At 40.5% G+C, this 16,179-nt stretch overlaps 1 protein-coding gene across 1 annotated transcript in view; it reads left to right on the top strand.

Moving 5' to 3' along the window:
- The first annotated feature begins 6,555 nt into the window (after nucleotides 1-6,555).
- LOC150075680 (solute carrier family 22 member 13-like) overlaps nucleotides 6,556-16,179 on the top strand; it is an 88,127-nt gene continuing 78,503 nt past the window's right edge. Inside the window, exon 1 of the mRNA XM_090389282.1 lies at nucleotides 6,556-6,977. Within this exon, the coding sequence (XP_090245408.1) occupies nucleotides 6,672-6,977 (306 nt within the window). The 5' untranslated portion in view covers nucleotides 6,556-6,671. The remainder of the gene's footprint in view (nucleotides 6,978-16,179) is intronic.

Below are 16,179 nucleotides of genomic sequence, written 5' to 3'. Positions count from 1 at the left end.
ACATCGTAGTATCGGATTAAACTGGCCAGACAAGATTTACCCTAAACAAACCCATGCTTCGTTGTCTAAAGTTTAAGTTCAGTCTGATAAAGATGATCCTGCATTACTTCTTTAACCAGTGACTCCATTATTTTCCCCGAAACAAAAGTTAAATTAACAGGTCTGCAATTGCTTGTAGTAGTAGTAGTAGTAGTAGTGGCATGTGATGCAAGAAAGCAAGTGTATGCAAGCTTATGCAGCATCAGCCAAAAAAAAAAAAAAAAAATCACACCATTCCCTCCAAATGCCCGTCCAGTTCCTCCTTAAATTTATTCAACCTATCAACTTCCACAACGACAGATGGAAGTTTGTTCCAGCAATTAACCACCCGCTGGCTAAAGGCAAATTTCCGCACATCTATTCTACAGCTGTCTTCCCCCAATTTGAATTTATGCCCCCTTAGGTTCGTAATCTGAACAAGTGGAAGGATCCCATCAGAATTCAGCGTGCTCAACCCATTCAAGGCCTTATACACCTCAATCAGATCACCGCGCAAGTGCCTAGTCTCCAGCCACTGCAATTTGCAGAACTTAAGCCTCTCTTGGTAAGACGATCCCTTCATTCCCCTCACCAATCTTGTTGCCCTTCTCTGTACACGCTCAAGTAAATCTACATCCTTCTTAAAATGAGGCCTCCAGACCTGTGCGCAGTACTCAAAGCGTGGCCCTGACCATTGCCTTATACAGAGGGATAATCACCTCCTTTTCCCTGCTAGCGAAATTCCTATATATCATTGACAAAACCCCATGACCTGCCCTGGCAGCCTGCAGACAGGCTGTCACCCTTTGATCCCCTTTTATGAATTGGGGATACATTCGCACAGCTCCAGGCCGCGATGACGTCGCTGTGAATCCAAGGATACTCTTGTAATTATGACTAAGAGTTTGCTTATTTCCTTTGCTGCTTTCCTTAATATAATTAGATTGATAACTATTTGAGTGTGATTGATGTTTTGTGAATAACTCAAATATAGTTTAAGTGTAGGAAATTTTGAATTACTTGATTGTGTTAGAGTTTCTTTACGTAATTAATCTAACAACAAATTAATCTAACGTAATCTAACAACGTTATTTTAAAAAGAGTAATTTTTATACGAAGGCTAAAAATTGGGGGATTGAATGCGCTTGACACCATCCTCGTACTTCCAAAGCTGTTGTAAACGGCGATTGCAGTTTCGTCCAATTAAGCGACTTTAGTAATTGTTAATACATCTTTGTCTGGCCATTTCTCCAATAACAATCATACCCTTTGTCAAAAAACAGGACTAGGAAGGATTGACCAGGAAGTGGATATTACCTTGCTAATTTCTGGTCTGATGTGGTTCATTAGCCTTCTTCTTCATTCCCCCAAGAGGATGGGACCATGGAGATAACTTTATCTTGCTGATCCTGACTGGAACTAATTGTGGGATGATGTTTCCCATGATTGCAACTTGCTGAAGAAGATCTTTGAGTGCTGCTGTTCCTGTGTCGGGATGGGATTTCTCAAGGAAAATTTCTCCTGATAGATGTGGATTTTTCCACTTCCTCCTATGTCTTTAATCTTTGTTCTTCTATAACTTTTGTTTCTTTGGCGGATCCCTCTGTTTAATCCTCCGCTTTTCTATGTTTTCCTTCCCCTACCATTCCATACTATTCCCACTGTATCCAATTTTCCTTTCATTCACTAAATTTGATTTATGCTGGAGTTTCACCCTAGTATGGATCAACAAGATGATAGTAAATCCTGACCACCTTCACGGGGCGGGAATGGGGGCACGCGATGATCAGATGATGCTGCTTCCCACCTGCTAAGATGATGTTGTCTGCCAGGTACCAGCCGACAACATAACAACAGAACACATCATAACATTTACACACCCAACACACTACATACAAATGGCCGATTTTGGAGTAAGCTTCAACACAAGAAGTATAATAGTGGCTAATGGGGAAAACCCTGGGGTCCGCCACAACAACACATGAATATCTCCCCCCCCCCTGTCAAAAAACGGGAGGAATTTAATTCTTGATATTCTTGCCAACAGCGAAAGAGTTTACTTGAGTTGGATTTTTGATCTGAGAAAGATGAATCCGGCTGAATCCTAAAAATGCTGATGTACCGTTTCTGCGCAGAAACTTACAGAAAAATTGTAAAATTTATTATATTTTCATTATAAAAAAATTATTATTATTTACAGTAAAGATTAATGCTATTGTTTCATTTATTTCAATTTAAAATCAACTATATTGCATTGTCACCGATGTGTAGAAAATTTCCGACAATTTTTCTTAATACGTCTGTTTTTTTTTTTTTTTTTCTTTTTTGGGCAGTTTGTGTCGAGTGCAGCTCCAGTTACTGTAAGTGCTGTTGTAATTGAATGGACCCACGCAGAACCTTAACGCCCATTTCTGAAAAGAAAATTTATTTGTTGGGGAGTTTGCTCAGATGTGATTGTACAAATATGAATGAGGAGTACTTCATATTCTTTACGTAGAACGTAGATCAGCCAAGGAGAGGTCAATGGTATACTTAGAACGACTCAGAAACCCAAACCCTATGGCAGCCATAAATGATGGATGTAAAGACCAAAAAATAAATGTCACACTAAGGCCACCCGGAATATTCATTCATCTGGTGAAGTGTATTGTGTTCCTGAAATGCGTGCGTTCTCTTGTCGATTTACCTGTTTTCTGGACGAAAAACTCGAGTTTCCGGGGGGGGGGGGGGACCTTGCTATTTACACCTGAGCCCCATCAACTGAACTACGGAGTGAAAAACGTCCATAAAAGTTTCTCGCGTCATTGAAGGGATTGGTACCCGGGGCTTTTCCACGCGGTGTGGGAAAGATGGTGACGATGCCAGGGTCACTGCGCTACTCACGAAAAGTGGCAGTAAGGACTGCAGCAAAGCTGTTCTGAATTCCCAGAAGACTCTGAAAGTGATGGAAATAAATGGAAGACCTAGCATTATTTCGAATACAATAGGCCTTGTTCGGAACCCCATGCAAGGCCTATTTGATTATTTTAAGTAAACCGTAACTTTCCATTATACACCGATGAAATTCCATGAATCGCTGAGTCTACACCCCTTTCCTCCAGTTATATGTTCACTACCTCCTTGCTTCCTTTAAGGTTTTAATATTTCTGTTTCAGGTAGTGCTCACGCGTCTTTCGAAAAAATATAGATTTCTAAATGTCGACAAAATTCTTTTGAATGTGCAATTCTCTTCTAAGATGCGTTACTTGTTTCACCAACCAGACTGTAATCACGAGGTGTGGCGATTAGTTTGAAAATAAACGGTAGTGTTACATTGTGGTTGAAACTTCCTACAGAAACTTCCATGAGGCTGACAGGTCCAGTAGGTTATCGGTTTTTTACCCTACCAGAAACGCATGAAATGTAAAAAACTGTTTATTCTGATAATAAGTCATATGAGTATGTTCAAATCGAATAGCGGTTCAAAGACAAACGTGAGGATTTCGCGGTGACCCAAGAAGTAAACGTCCGTCAACTCTCTCGAAATGAGGATAGACTTGCAAAGGTTCAAGAAATTTCGGCTAGATATAGTCGTTTTACCCTCAAAATTATGGCTGATGAGTTAGATGTGAATAAGGGATGATTCATTAACTTGTGCATGAAATTTTTGTGAAAAGGAAGTGTGCGCGAAATTTCAGCCGAATGTTGAATGTTGCTTCTGCTCAGCCTCACTGATGGGTAGAAGCAACGAGGAGTGTAATCATGCGAAGATGTCATCCAAACTTCTCAAGACAATCCTGATTTTCTGGACTGTATCGTTACTAGATATGGATGTTGAGTGTTTCAGTACGACTCAGAGATGAAACGTCAGAGTGCAATGGACTTTAAAGGCATCGCCCAGGTCCAAAAAAGGTTCGTTTTCAGAAGTGTAAATGCCGATCGTTATTTTCGACAAACAGGGTGTGATTCACAAGGAATTTGTGCCTGAAGGGAAAAGAGTCAATGCTGCTTTCTACCTACAGGTGCTTCAAAGACTATTGAAGCGCATTTCCTGGCTGAGGCCACAATTTCGAGGGAAAGGCAGCTGGTTCTTGCTGTTATGCCCCCCCCCCCACGTCCATTCCGCACTTGTTGAGAAGATATGTCTGACGAAACATGGCATTGTGCAGATCAACCATCCATCCATCCATCCATCCATCCATCCATCCTACTCTCCGATTTAGCGCCAGCAGACAAGTTTTACTTTCCCGACTGGAAAGGAAAACTAGTGGAGCTGCCCTCAAAGGGGATTTCAGGATGTTGAGGACATAAAGAAAAACGTAACCGCTGACCTGAACATAGTCTCTTTGGACGCCTTCGCTGACTCTTTTCAGAAACTTTTAGAAAGGTGTAAACGTGCATTCAATCAGGGTGTAATTGCACTGAAAGGACAGAATTCAAGAGATACCTGGTTTCTAGGCAACGTGACGCTGTCACCCCTCTCGCTAGTGGACGAACCCACCGCTTGGCAGGTATATAGGTACACTGCATCACTGCATTCACATATATAATAATTCGACGTCAGTATGAAAAAACGTCGTGAGTTAACCGACTTTGAAAGAGGGATAATAGTGGGTGCCCGACGCATGGGTCACTCTATCGCTGAGGTGGTAGAGAGAAATTGGGCGAAAGGACATCGACACTGGACGTTGGATGATTGGAGACAGGTCTCCTTGTCCGATGAGTCACGTATCCATCGTCAACAAGGAACTGTTCGGGCAGGTGGAAGGTCGGTAATGATCTGGGGCATGTTCAACTGGCACACGTTGAACCTCTGGTACGTCTATATGCATCTTTAAATGGTCCACGTTACGTGTCCATCCTTGCAGACCATCTGCATCCCTTCCTGGTCATCGTGCACCCACAGGGCAATGGACTCTTCCAGCAGGACACTGTGCCTCCTCACAAAGCCGTGGCGGACATGAACTCTGTAGAGTATCTTTAGGATGCTGTGGAAAGTTCGTTCGAGCTTTGGATCCTCCACTCAGGAATGCGACGGAATTATGGACAGCGGTGCAGGAAGCATGGATGGAAATACCCGTGGAAAGCTTTCGTGAACTACTGGACTCAATGCCTCGCGGAGTGACTGCCGTCACATGATTTCTGTCCACTCAGTGTACTTTGAATAAAAAACAAAATCATTCTTGATCTCTTCACTTTGTGTTTTTTTTTATTGCACCAATTCGAGAATTTTGTTATCATACCTCGTAAAAGATCCTTTAATGTGTTAAATCGCTACTTGCACTATGCAATATACTTTCACAGTTTTGTTTATTGCACATTGAAAATAGTGATTTACTGTGAATTATTTATAGAAAGGGCTTATAGTATCTATTATCTTTGTCATTAAGTTTTAGCAGCAGCTTTCTCTTTCCTCAATTTGAATTTTATGCCTCCTCAACTGCGTAATCTGAGCAAGAGGAAGAATCCCATCAGCATTGAACACTCTTTCATTAGCGCTGTTACCTTAAGATGTCATACATAATTAAAACCGTAGTGTGAACTGAGCAACCAAGAATCTTGACGGCGACTTTAGTAAAACGTCGTCAGTTGGTTATTTTAAGAAAAGAAAGTTGTGCGTGTGTTTATAGATAGAACTTAACTCCCAGGATGCATAGCTAAAGCACGTGTTGGAAATTTCATGTGTGTCAACCTAAGTAAAGAGAGATGCACTCTTTTTTTTCCTTGGGGCATTTTTAACTTAGCTTTCACTTTTTAAAATTCATATCTTCGAACCATGCGGATTCAGAGGTGAGTACCGTTAAAAAACGCACGCTATCGCTAAAGCTTAATGATTTAATGATAGTGATTTACCATATTAAAGGACATCTTAGTTGCAATCTGAGTATCATTGATACACTTATCACAACACAACAAAGCAAAAATCTCCTTGGGCTGGGTTTTTCTTTCCATTGTGAGGCAGGTGATTGTACCACCTTGAGCGCTTGAAGTTGTGGTACAACCACGTATCAATGCAACTTTTAAATCACAATAGATCAAAACCCAAGGTAATTGTTTTTTCTCAGAAGCTCTAGCCTTGTTGGCTATGGCGGGTCCATACCACTATCTGTAGTACACCAAGTAAACTGTAAAGATTCTTTATTCGTTTTCATTTAAGTACTTTTGAGCGATCTCAATATTTTGATATTAAGATCGCTCAAAAGCCACCTAAATTATTTCAGTATTCTTCTGAAAATGATTTCCATTGATTTCTAACCCTGCCGCAACAAATTGCTTTCTTGAGGTGAATTAATTTGTTGCGGCTAACGCATGTGTTCATTAAAGGAGGAGAAGTGTCACTGATATCTCAAGGCCGATCAGTTACATCGGCCTTGAGACATATCCCGAGTTATATTTATGAATAAAAACAAGTCGACAAGTAGTAAGTATCCGCCCGATTAGCATTTTTCTTTTTCTTCTTTTTTTTTATCTTCGATATGCAGATCCAGAACAGCCCGAATAGCGGACCACACCAAGTTATGACGCATGATTGCTTGCGCGATGCTGGATGTTAGGAAGTGCTCCGAGGGTCGGGTAATAATACGCACCGCACTCCCTGTCATAATAAAGGAACGCGGCAGCAGAGTGTACGTGCTGTGACTGTGATACGGTCCCATTATACAAGCTGTCTAAAGATGGGGATCGGGGAAGCACTACGTGAGGTTGGAGACTTCGGCTTGTATCAGAAGCTGTGCCTGTTCTTCATGTTCATGTCCATCTGGTTCTTCACGTTCACCTACTGGGCTCACATATTCTCACTCCTGGTTCCGTCCCACTGGTGCAGTCTGCAGAATGCGAACAGTACGGTGTCAGTTAGCGGTCAGTGTCACCTGGAAGTTCAGTTCAACAGCTCTGACGGTAATTTTACATCTTTCAAGAAGTCGTGTCAACACGGATGGGAATTTGATGTAGACACGCTTTTCCCAACGGCAGTTTCAGAGGTAAGCGTTGTTTCTTTTTGTACTGCACATTTGAGGTATCAAAAGAGATGAAGCGAGTTTCATTTTCTCAAAGTATCTTTTATTTGTTTATTCTTCCTTTGATCGGAGGCGTTTTGACAATACGACAATAATTTTTCAATTAAAAGTGTGTTTGCGTTAGTGTTTCCAATTCACCTATTGCGCTTACATTTAAATTTATTGAAAATGGAAGTAGATGAAAAGAAAGTTGTCATTTTGCTTTTGGCTTCAAACCGGTTATTCCTTTTGTAACTAGAGCAGTGCGTAATTAAATATTTATTCATTGGACGTGATGTGTATTTTGTATCGGTGTTCAGAACCGGATACTGCAAAATAGGTCTAAAATTCGATTATTGGGTAACTGTCACATTAATTTCCCTTCCCCATTACTCCTATTGATAAAATGACAATTTAAAATTTAAAATTAAAAATATAATAAAATGAAATAGAAAACAATAAGTAAAAAATAAGAAATATGAAGTGATATAAGACGATTTTTTGTGCGAATGAAGAGATTTATTTAAAAGAAAAGAGAGAAAAGCGAAATTTAACATGTGATTATTAAAAGACAAATAAGAAAAAAACCTGCGCTATTAACTTCTCAACCTGAACTTTTGTAACTGAATTTTAAATTCAGTTCATTCCATTCTATTTTTAAATATAAAATCAGTTCAAATGAATAAATAAGCACAACAAATGTCAAAATATCATCTGATTTCATTTCACAGTAAATTCTTATTCTAAAATGGAAACTAAATTATTTCTTATATTAGAAAGATAATATAATTTAAGAAAAAAACGTTAATTGAGAAAGATGGAATTATGAAAATTATCCAGATGTCGCTGCTCTGAGTACGCGCATATCTTTTGGCAGTGATGGAGGTTAATTTGCAGCTGAGTTAATTGGGTAAATTCGAAGAAATTGTGGAAAGAAAGTGTAAAATGTAAATGATTTATAAGATTTATATACTTATTTATTTTTATTTAGTTATTTAGCTATTTATTTTACTTTATTCTTTTATGAGAAGTGCAACAAAATCTTGTGGCTTTCTTGTACTGTGTGGCTAATATTAATACTAAATACAAAATCGTAAAATCCTTGATTGCCGTTGGGAATATTGGCTGACCTAAATTTAAGCACACATGACGTCAACTGAAAATTTCCAGAACATCTGCTACTTCTGATCTTTGAGGGAGATAAGGACACAGAAAGGGGCCCGGTGACGATAAAAATTGCTGACGGTAAAAAGTGGAGATTTTGATAGCGTTGCCCACTTTTGGTGCATGTATATAAAGAGATGTGGGTGTGGGATTGTGGGGGAAAGGGGAAGCAACTGCGTAATTATAGGAATTAAAAAAAAAAAAGAATGAAAAAACATGCTTAACTAACCAGAAAGTTGCCTATTCATTTCCTGTTGATCCCTTTTTTTTTTTTTTTTTCCTTTTCTTGTTTTTTTCCCCGTTCATGCATGAGGTTAACAACAAAAAAATCGCAAATCACTTTCCCTTGAAAGCTTATCAGTAGCTTAATACAATATCCCGCCTTACCATAACATTCCATCAGGGCACTTTGACCAGGGATTAACGATAAATATGGACAGATCCTATAAAAAAAAACATAACAGGTGGAGTTCAACTATCAACGCATACCCGTCCAGATATGCCTGAATTAATCAGACCTAAAGGAATTTTCCAGTCAGGTTCGGATCATAGGAAGATATCACCTGAGGGTTATCATGCTTAGCGGAATCGCATTACGGGTTCCACTTACGGATTCCTGAGCAAATTTCTTCAGATCGATCCTGGGCGCACGAAAGCATCTGATGTGGAGGAAATCGGACAGGTGAAGTTGGGCGTGAAGAGGAAACAGCTGCGAAGCTGTTTCCTCTTCACGAAGATGAGACACTGGGATCCTCCAGGCACAAGTATTCAAGGACGGAAAAAAGACGAGGCCTGCTGGAAATCTAACTTATTAGGAGTCGCCTCTCTTAAATAAGTCATGGGAGCTTCGGAATATTGACAGTGTTAGCGATGGCTGTGGTCCAGAGCTGGGACGGTAACTTGTTTCCGATAACCATATTTCTGCTGAATACAATACTGGGGGTGGGGTTAGACAATAGTTTCAATGTACCTGATCATTGCAGCCACACTTTTTGAGACATTTATTAAACTATTGTCTTACGCAGATGACATTAAGCTCTTTATGGCTGTTTCTTCCGGCTTACAGTGCGCCCTGCTCAGCTAAGCACTCAACAAGTTTTCACAATGTGCTTGTGACAATAACCCGAATTCGAATCCAGAAATGCGGCAGCATGTTTCTTATTGAGTGTTTCCACCAAGAAATCTCCGGATTTAAATTTTCTTACCATCTTTGGTGGGACTGCAGCCTTCTCCAGATATCATTGGACAGTGAAAATGGAGAGATTTTACTTAATGGCTCGTTGGTGGCGGAGTGATTTATTTAAAAAAGTTGGGCAAGTTTGCTTGCTGCCTCTGTCTCTTTGAACTGGTAATTGAAAGGTCATTATTATCATATGGATACATTTGTTCAAATGTCTTCAAATTTGTTCCCCTTTAGCCTTGGGGTGAGAACTTTTTCCCCGAGTTTCGACCTCGCCTTTTAACGAAGCAATCAAACAATTGCAAGCTTGTTAGACGTAATGACAAGTAATCGAATTAAAATAAGGAGATAAATTTATCTGTGGATGGACGTCTGGTACCCGTGGTACGAGACGTCCATCCACATTGGGTAACTATAATTTACAAACGCTGTTTTGTGGATATAACTGCTTACTCAACTTAAATAAATAAGTCGCGCTAGAACAAAATCCACTACAGTTTAATCACACTGCTTCGGAATTGCCCTCTCAGGTCTTGTGGCTTAGAATCAACGCAATTTGAGACAAATACGAGGGTTTAAAGGCCATTTAAGAAATTTCGAATTAAAATTTCTTGATTTTTTTTTCTAAAAGTTTTGAAATTTCGGGAAAAAAAATTACAATGGTTTAAAGAAAACCATGGCATGATGTATAGCAATGTTGACTTATACAGAAGACAATTAGAGTAGTTGATCACCTGATTTAGTGTTTCGATTGGCAGTGAAGGAAGAAAGGAAACTTATCTGGGCACCACTCCCTGGAGACATATCATCATGACAAAAAATGTCTTCACGCTCGCACGGCTTCTGACGAGGCGAATTGATGCTCCATCGGTATCCACATTAATCTCTGGCCCGAGGAGGGCAAGGGGGGGGGGGAGCACCCCGACTCCTGTCTCCCTCTACGTCTTATGCTGTCAAATATTGATTCTCTGAGGAACATGTTTCCAGCCAATTGTCTTCGGATCTTCAATAAATTTAGGATCCACCCTGATAGGTTCTGTGAAGACAAGCCCTACAGGAAGGAAATCCTGAAGAACTGCTACCAGATTATGAAATTATAATACTCACCTGCTCCTGGATATGACAGACTGTTTTTTTTTTTTTTTTTTGTATATTACTGTATATCTTGTATATTATTGTATATTTAATCCTGTAAATGTCTCGGGTCGAGCACGCATGTACTCTTGTTTATTGTACATTGTGTTCCTCGCATCTTAGTCTGTAAGTATCCACACCCTTCTGGCACAGAGCCGTCCCAGGGTGACTCAAGGTTTCTTGGGAAATAAACTGATTTAATAAATAAATAAATAAATTATAAAACATCAGCCAAAAAAAAAAAAAAAAACTTTTACCTTCATATGCCCATCCCTTCTAATAATTTGTTAACAAGTTCCTCGTTTCGAATGCTTCAATTTACGGAACTCAAAATATGGCATGGACCATCTTGCAAATTTCATATATCATTGATGGAACTCCTTGAGCTATTCTAACAGCCTATCTACACTGCTCAGCAAACTTCATGGCGGATTCCTACCATGTTGTTCTCGGATTGCTGCTATAGAAATGCAATCCTCGAGTAGCACAGTGATTATAATCACTGTTCGAGTCTTTTCCACCTCACAGTCTGTGCGGTTAGCACAGTTGTATCGTCACCTAATCTAATCTAGTTCAGCACTGTTTCTATCACAGGCTCCCATACTTGCATACAGCTGTCAGAAGCGGATCCACCACCAACCACTTGCAGGATACCTTGTTCAGAATTCAACACGCGGTCAACAGTAAAGCGCAGCTGTTTATCCTCTCCTGTATATTAAACCTGCTTTTGATAATTTGGCAGTGGTCAGGCGCGCGGGTGCATAAGTACACGTGCCTTGAGTGACCGGGGTTCAAGCCCGTGACTGCTGAATACGGTGCTGTTTCTTGTATTCTGTGTATCTTGTAAACTCCTCTGACCGTTTGGTCGTCCCGGAGTATAAACAGAAAAATTATTTATTTTATTTATTCTCAGAAGTATTTTGACATAGCTGGGAAACAAATGGACGTCATTGAGGTGGTCATTAGGACTAGGCACCTCTTAGTTAACTATAAAAATTTTCGCGCATTATATACAGTTACTAGAGGTATATACTACGGAGGGGTGTTGTCGGTGACCCTTTTTGTGGTGGTGCTGGAATCTTTCTTAGCATTATCTCCGAACTTCGCTTCTTAAGCAGATGACATGAAATTCTTCATAACCTGAAAATATGCTAAGAAAATTCCATACTTACAGAAAGGGCAAATTACCAAATACGAATGCTTCATTACTTAACCTTAATTGGTCTTGAGCTCGACCCGATCAAATTAGTCCAACTAGCAGTGACCAAAAAAAGAAAGAAAAACAATACTGATATTCCAAATAGCATCTAGTCAAGAAGGTTTCCTCCTGCATGGACCTGGGCCTGTGTGCGCTGAAGGCCTCTCTTTTCGAGGCACTATCACAGAATGAAGACCAAGACGTACGCAGCTCTGTGGGTGATTAGGCAAGAGCTAGTGGAGGTAAGGCTCCTCAGCTCCTGAAGTACAGGGCTAGAATATTGGACCCTGAGATGGGTCAACCTGTTAATTGGACCGTTCATTATCTCAAGGTCGGTCCTCCATTCCAACTTACAGAGTTCTATATTCATCACATTGTACCAAAGCAGAGTTGAACTGACGTTCGAGTGCCGCCCCACATAAGATACTATACATGTCTACATGTCTATACTCCAAACTCGGCCTAACCCAGATGAAAAATACAGATCGCAACCTTATAGATTAATGTGTAAGACCATTAGATGATTTCATGCAATCCTGCAACTACACTGGTGTGCAAAATTTATTAAAGACCAGTCAGGTTTTCACCTGTAGCTTCTCATAGGAGTGGCCTGGATCTGGGAAAAATATACCAAAAGAACCTCGTGAGGTACAGAAATGATGAAGGAAACAACACCGACACAACAACGGAAACAAAACGGTACAGAGGGACTTTGTTCAAAAATGGCAACATAGCACTGGCTGCCATGATACAAATGCATCACTGCCAAAGATGGAAAAAAAGGGAAGAGGTGGTCCTCAGTAGGAGATATGGCCACCCCTAATGTCGATGGAGGCTTTGCACCGCCTGTCCATACTGTACTTAGAACATAGTTGTTGATAGGTTCTTGCGGCAACATCGTCCATTCCTCTGTCAGCTCCGTCTTCAGCTGGTGAACATTTTCTGGTGGGTGTACACGTGTCGCGTCGCTAGGCGTCTCCTCAGTGCGTCCCATATGTGTTTGATGGGATTTAGATCGATGAAAACGGACAGGCCAATCCATACGAACAATGTCCTCACTTTCCAAAAGCATATCAACAGCTGCAGTGCGATGGGGTGTGCCGTTATCATCCATAAACACGAACTCGGGGCCAATGGCACTTCGGAACAGATGTACATGGGGAAGGATTATCTCAGTATAATAGCGTGCATCGATTACAGTACCGCCTTCCAGTATCTGGAGTTGTGCACGTCCATCCAAGAAATAACGCCGCCCCAGACGAGAACACCTCGACCGCCATATCAATCCCTTTCAGTGATGTTTGCGGGGTGATGCCGTGTGCCAACTAGCCAGATTAGCTGACGTCCAGAATCGCTGCTGAGACTGAATCTACTCTCATCAGTAAAGAGTACCTTAAGTAAAGATTTTGTGGTTGTAACGTTTAGAAATAGTGTTGGTCCTTACGTTTTGCACACCTGTGAGCTTAACTTCTGTTCCAGGGAAATTAATGGAGGCACTGGTTAAAGAAGCACTGCAGGATCATCTAGACAAGACTTCAGTTTTAGCTCGGACACAGCATGGTTTTGTTAAGGGGAAGTCTTGCCTGACCAATTTGATTGGATACTATTATGCAGTCACAAAAGAACTGGATGCAGGGAATAGCTTTGATATTATATACTTGGATCTTAGAAAGGCTTTTGATACTGTTGCACATGTAAGACTGCTGCACAAATTGGAGCAGTGTGGCATTGGAGGCAAATTGCTGCTATGGATAAAGGGGTGGTTGAGGGGGAGAAGACAGAGAGTGGTGATCAATGGACACTGCTCATCGTGGACTAATGTTATTAGTGGAGTCCCTCAGGGCTCAGTGTTGGGTCCATTATTGTTTTCTGTATTTATAAATGATATTGATGATGGTATATCAAGCTTAATGTCCAAGTTTGCAGACGATACAAAGTTTGGCAGGGTTGTCAAGGACACTACTGACACTATGCTGCTGCAACAGGATCTGAAAAGGTTGAGCAGATGGGCTGAGAGGTGGCAAATGAAGTTTAACATTGACAAATGTAAAGTACTACACATGGGAAACAGCAACCCCAGAGCAACGTATCAACTCTGTGGTACTACACTGACAGTGGTAGAGAATGAAAGGGACTTGGGGGTGGTTGTGCAGGCAGATATGAAGTTCTCTGAGCAGTGCAGACGGGCTGCAAGAGTAGCTCATGGAGTATTGTCAATGATATACAGGAATTTTTCCAGCAGGGATAAGGAGGTGATTATTCACTTGTATAAGGCAATGGTCAGGTCACACCTAGAGTACTGTATACAGGTCTGGAGGCCTCATTTCAAGAAGGATGTAGAGCTGCTGGAACGAGTACAGAGAAGGGCAACAAGATTAGTGAATGGAACAAAGGGGTGCTCTTAAGAAGAAAGACTTGCGAATTACAGTGTCTGGAGACTAGGCACCAGCGAGGTGATCTGATAGAGGTGTATAAAGCCTTGAATGGTTTGAGCATGCTCAATGCTGATGGGATTCTTCCTCTAGCTCAGAATAATCACCTGAGAGGGCATAAATTCAAATTGAGGAAAGACAGATGTAGGATAGACGTGCGGAAATTTGCCTTTAGCCAGCGGGTGGTTGGTTGGTGGAACAGACTTCCATCCCTTGTAGTGGAGGTTGATAGCCTAAATAAGTTTAAGGCTCAGCTGGACAGGTATTTTGAACGAACAGAGGGGTGAAGTGGAAGTGGTTTTTTTTTTTTTTTTTGGCTGATGCTGCACAAGCTTGCTTTCTTGCATCAAATGCCTCTACTAATGCTAATGCTAAAATGCTAATGTTTGCGGGGTGAGACCGTGTGCCAACCTCTAGCCAGATTAGCTGACGTCCAGAATCGCTGCTGAGACTGAATCTACTCTCATCCGTAAAGAGTACCTTAAGTAAAGATTTTGTGGTTGTAACCTTTAGAAATAATGTTGGTCCTTAAGTTTTGCACACCAGTGTACTATTTACCTGAATATATATTTAAAAATATAATCTGCAGGCAGAGAAAGATGCATTGTAACGTATTATGTCCTCGTTTATTTGAACGAATAATAATAAATAAAAATTTCGCCTCTCTCCTTTTAATAATGAACGTTTGCTTTGTCACTGTTTTTCAAACTTTCTGTTCTCTGCACCTTGAATGCAGAATTGAAATCTGTATTGGTATTGTACAGTGCCGTTGGTGAGCTTAGCTTCCTAATCCGCTTTCTTTGTTGAGGGCTCTGTTTAAAATTTTGAAACCAGAATTCACTCAGATTCACTTATCTGGATTTGAATGAATTCTGCAAACGAAACTATTTAGATAAAACTAAAAGTGTTTAAAGATTAACCAATATTTGCCGACATTTTTAGTTTGGGTTCAGTTATTTGTATTGCGTGGAATGCTTACAGATAAATATACTCCATTGTCAGGGAAACGGGGAATATTTTTTGTAATAAGGACAGGTGGAGTAGAACCAGGGTATGTCTGCCGGGAGCAACGATTAATGATGTCACCAACAGATTGTCAGATTTAAGGGGGCTGAAGAGAATATTATTATTCATGTGGGAACTAATGATATTAAGCGTGCACAATCTGACGATTTGTTAGACAAATACAAGACCATGATGAAGAAATGCCGCGAGTTAGGTCACAATATCTGTGTCTGCAATTCTGCCCAGACACGATAGTTGGGATTATATGCTGAAAGCCTTATTGATTAACTCATGACTTGGACTTTCGAAGGCTTTTGGGGGAAATTTTTATCAGCTTGGTCCGCACTTGTAGGTAGAAGGAATCTGTTGTGTAGAGACGGGATACATTTAAACAAAGGTGGTTAAAAGGTTTATGACGGTATCATTGAGGATACCTTAATGGTTCATTGAAACTGTTAGTTTCGGGGAGGGACAAGGGTAATATAGATACGCGTTTATCTGATGATATTGATCGAAGTAACGCTTGCATGTACCCCAAGAGTTCTTGTTTGTTACCACAACAAATCATATTAGCAAGACGTTTTGAGGGCAGAAACATCTCAAATGAGAGGAGTAGCTAATGCCAGGGAAGTGAGCTTTAAAGGGTGTGTCAGGGTAGTTAACTATACGAGAAAACTTAATTGTTTATACAGTAAGATCAGAAGTGTCGTCAATAAAGTGAATGAATTCGAACTGCTGGTTAGGACAAGTAACGCTGACATAATAGGCTTACAGAAACGTGGTGCAAACCGGAGATAGGGGATAATAAGTTTCAGTACGGTATGTACAATGTATTGAGGAAGGATAGGGCAGATAGAAGGGGTGATTGGGTCATGCTTCTTATCAAAAGCATTCTGCCTCTAATTGATTGGAGCAAATGGGAAGGAAACTCCACATGGGGGACAAAATTTTTAAATCATCTAGATGATTGTTATTTGTGTCAACATGTCAGGGCAAAGTATTAAGTAAAAGAATATTCTACACCTGATCATCATCCATGAACCAGATAACATAATAGGGCTGACAGCAGGGCTG

This window comes from Mastigoproctus giganteus, chromosome 14 (genome assembly GCF_048544385.1).
Source record: "Mastigoproctus giganteus isolate SK-2022 chromosome 14, ASM4854438v1, whole genome shotgun sequence".
NCBI lineage: Eukaryota > Metazoa > Arthropoda > Arachnida > Uropygi > Thelyphonidae > Mastigoproctus > Mastigoproctus giganteus.
Note: the sequence above shows the minus strand (reverse complement) of the source record. Positions and strands in the feature narration are given on the sequence as shown.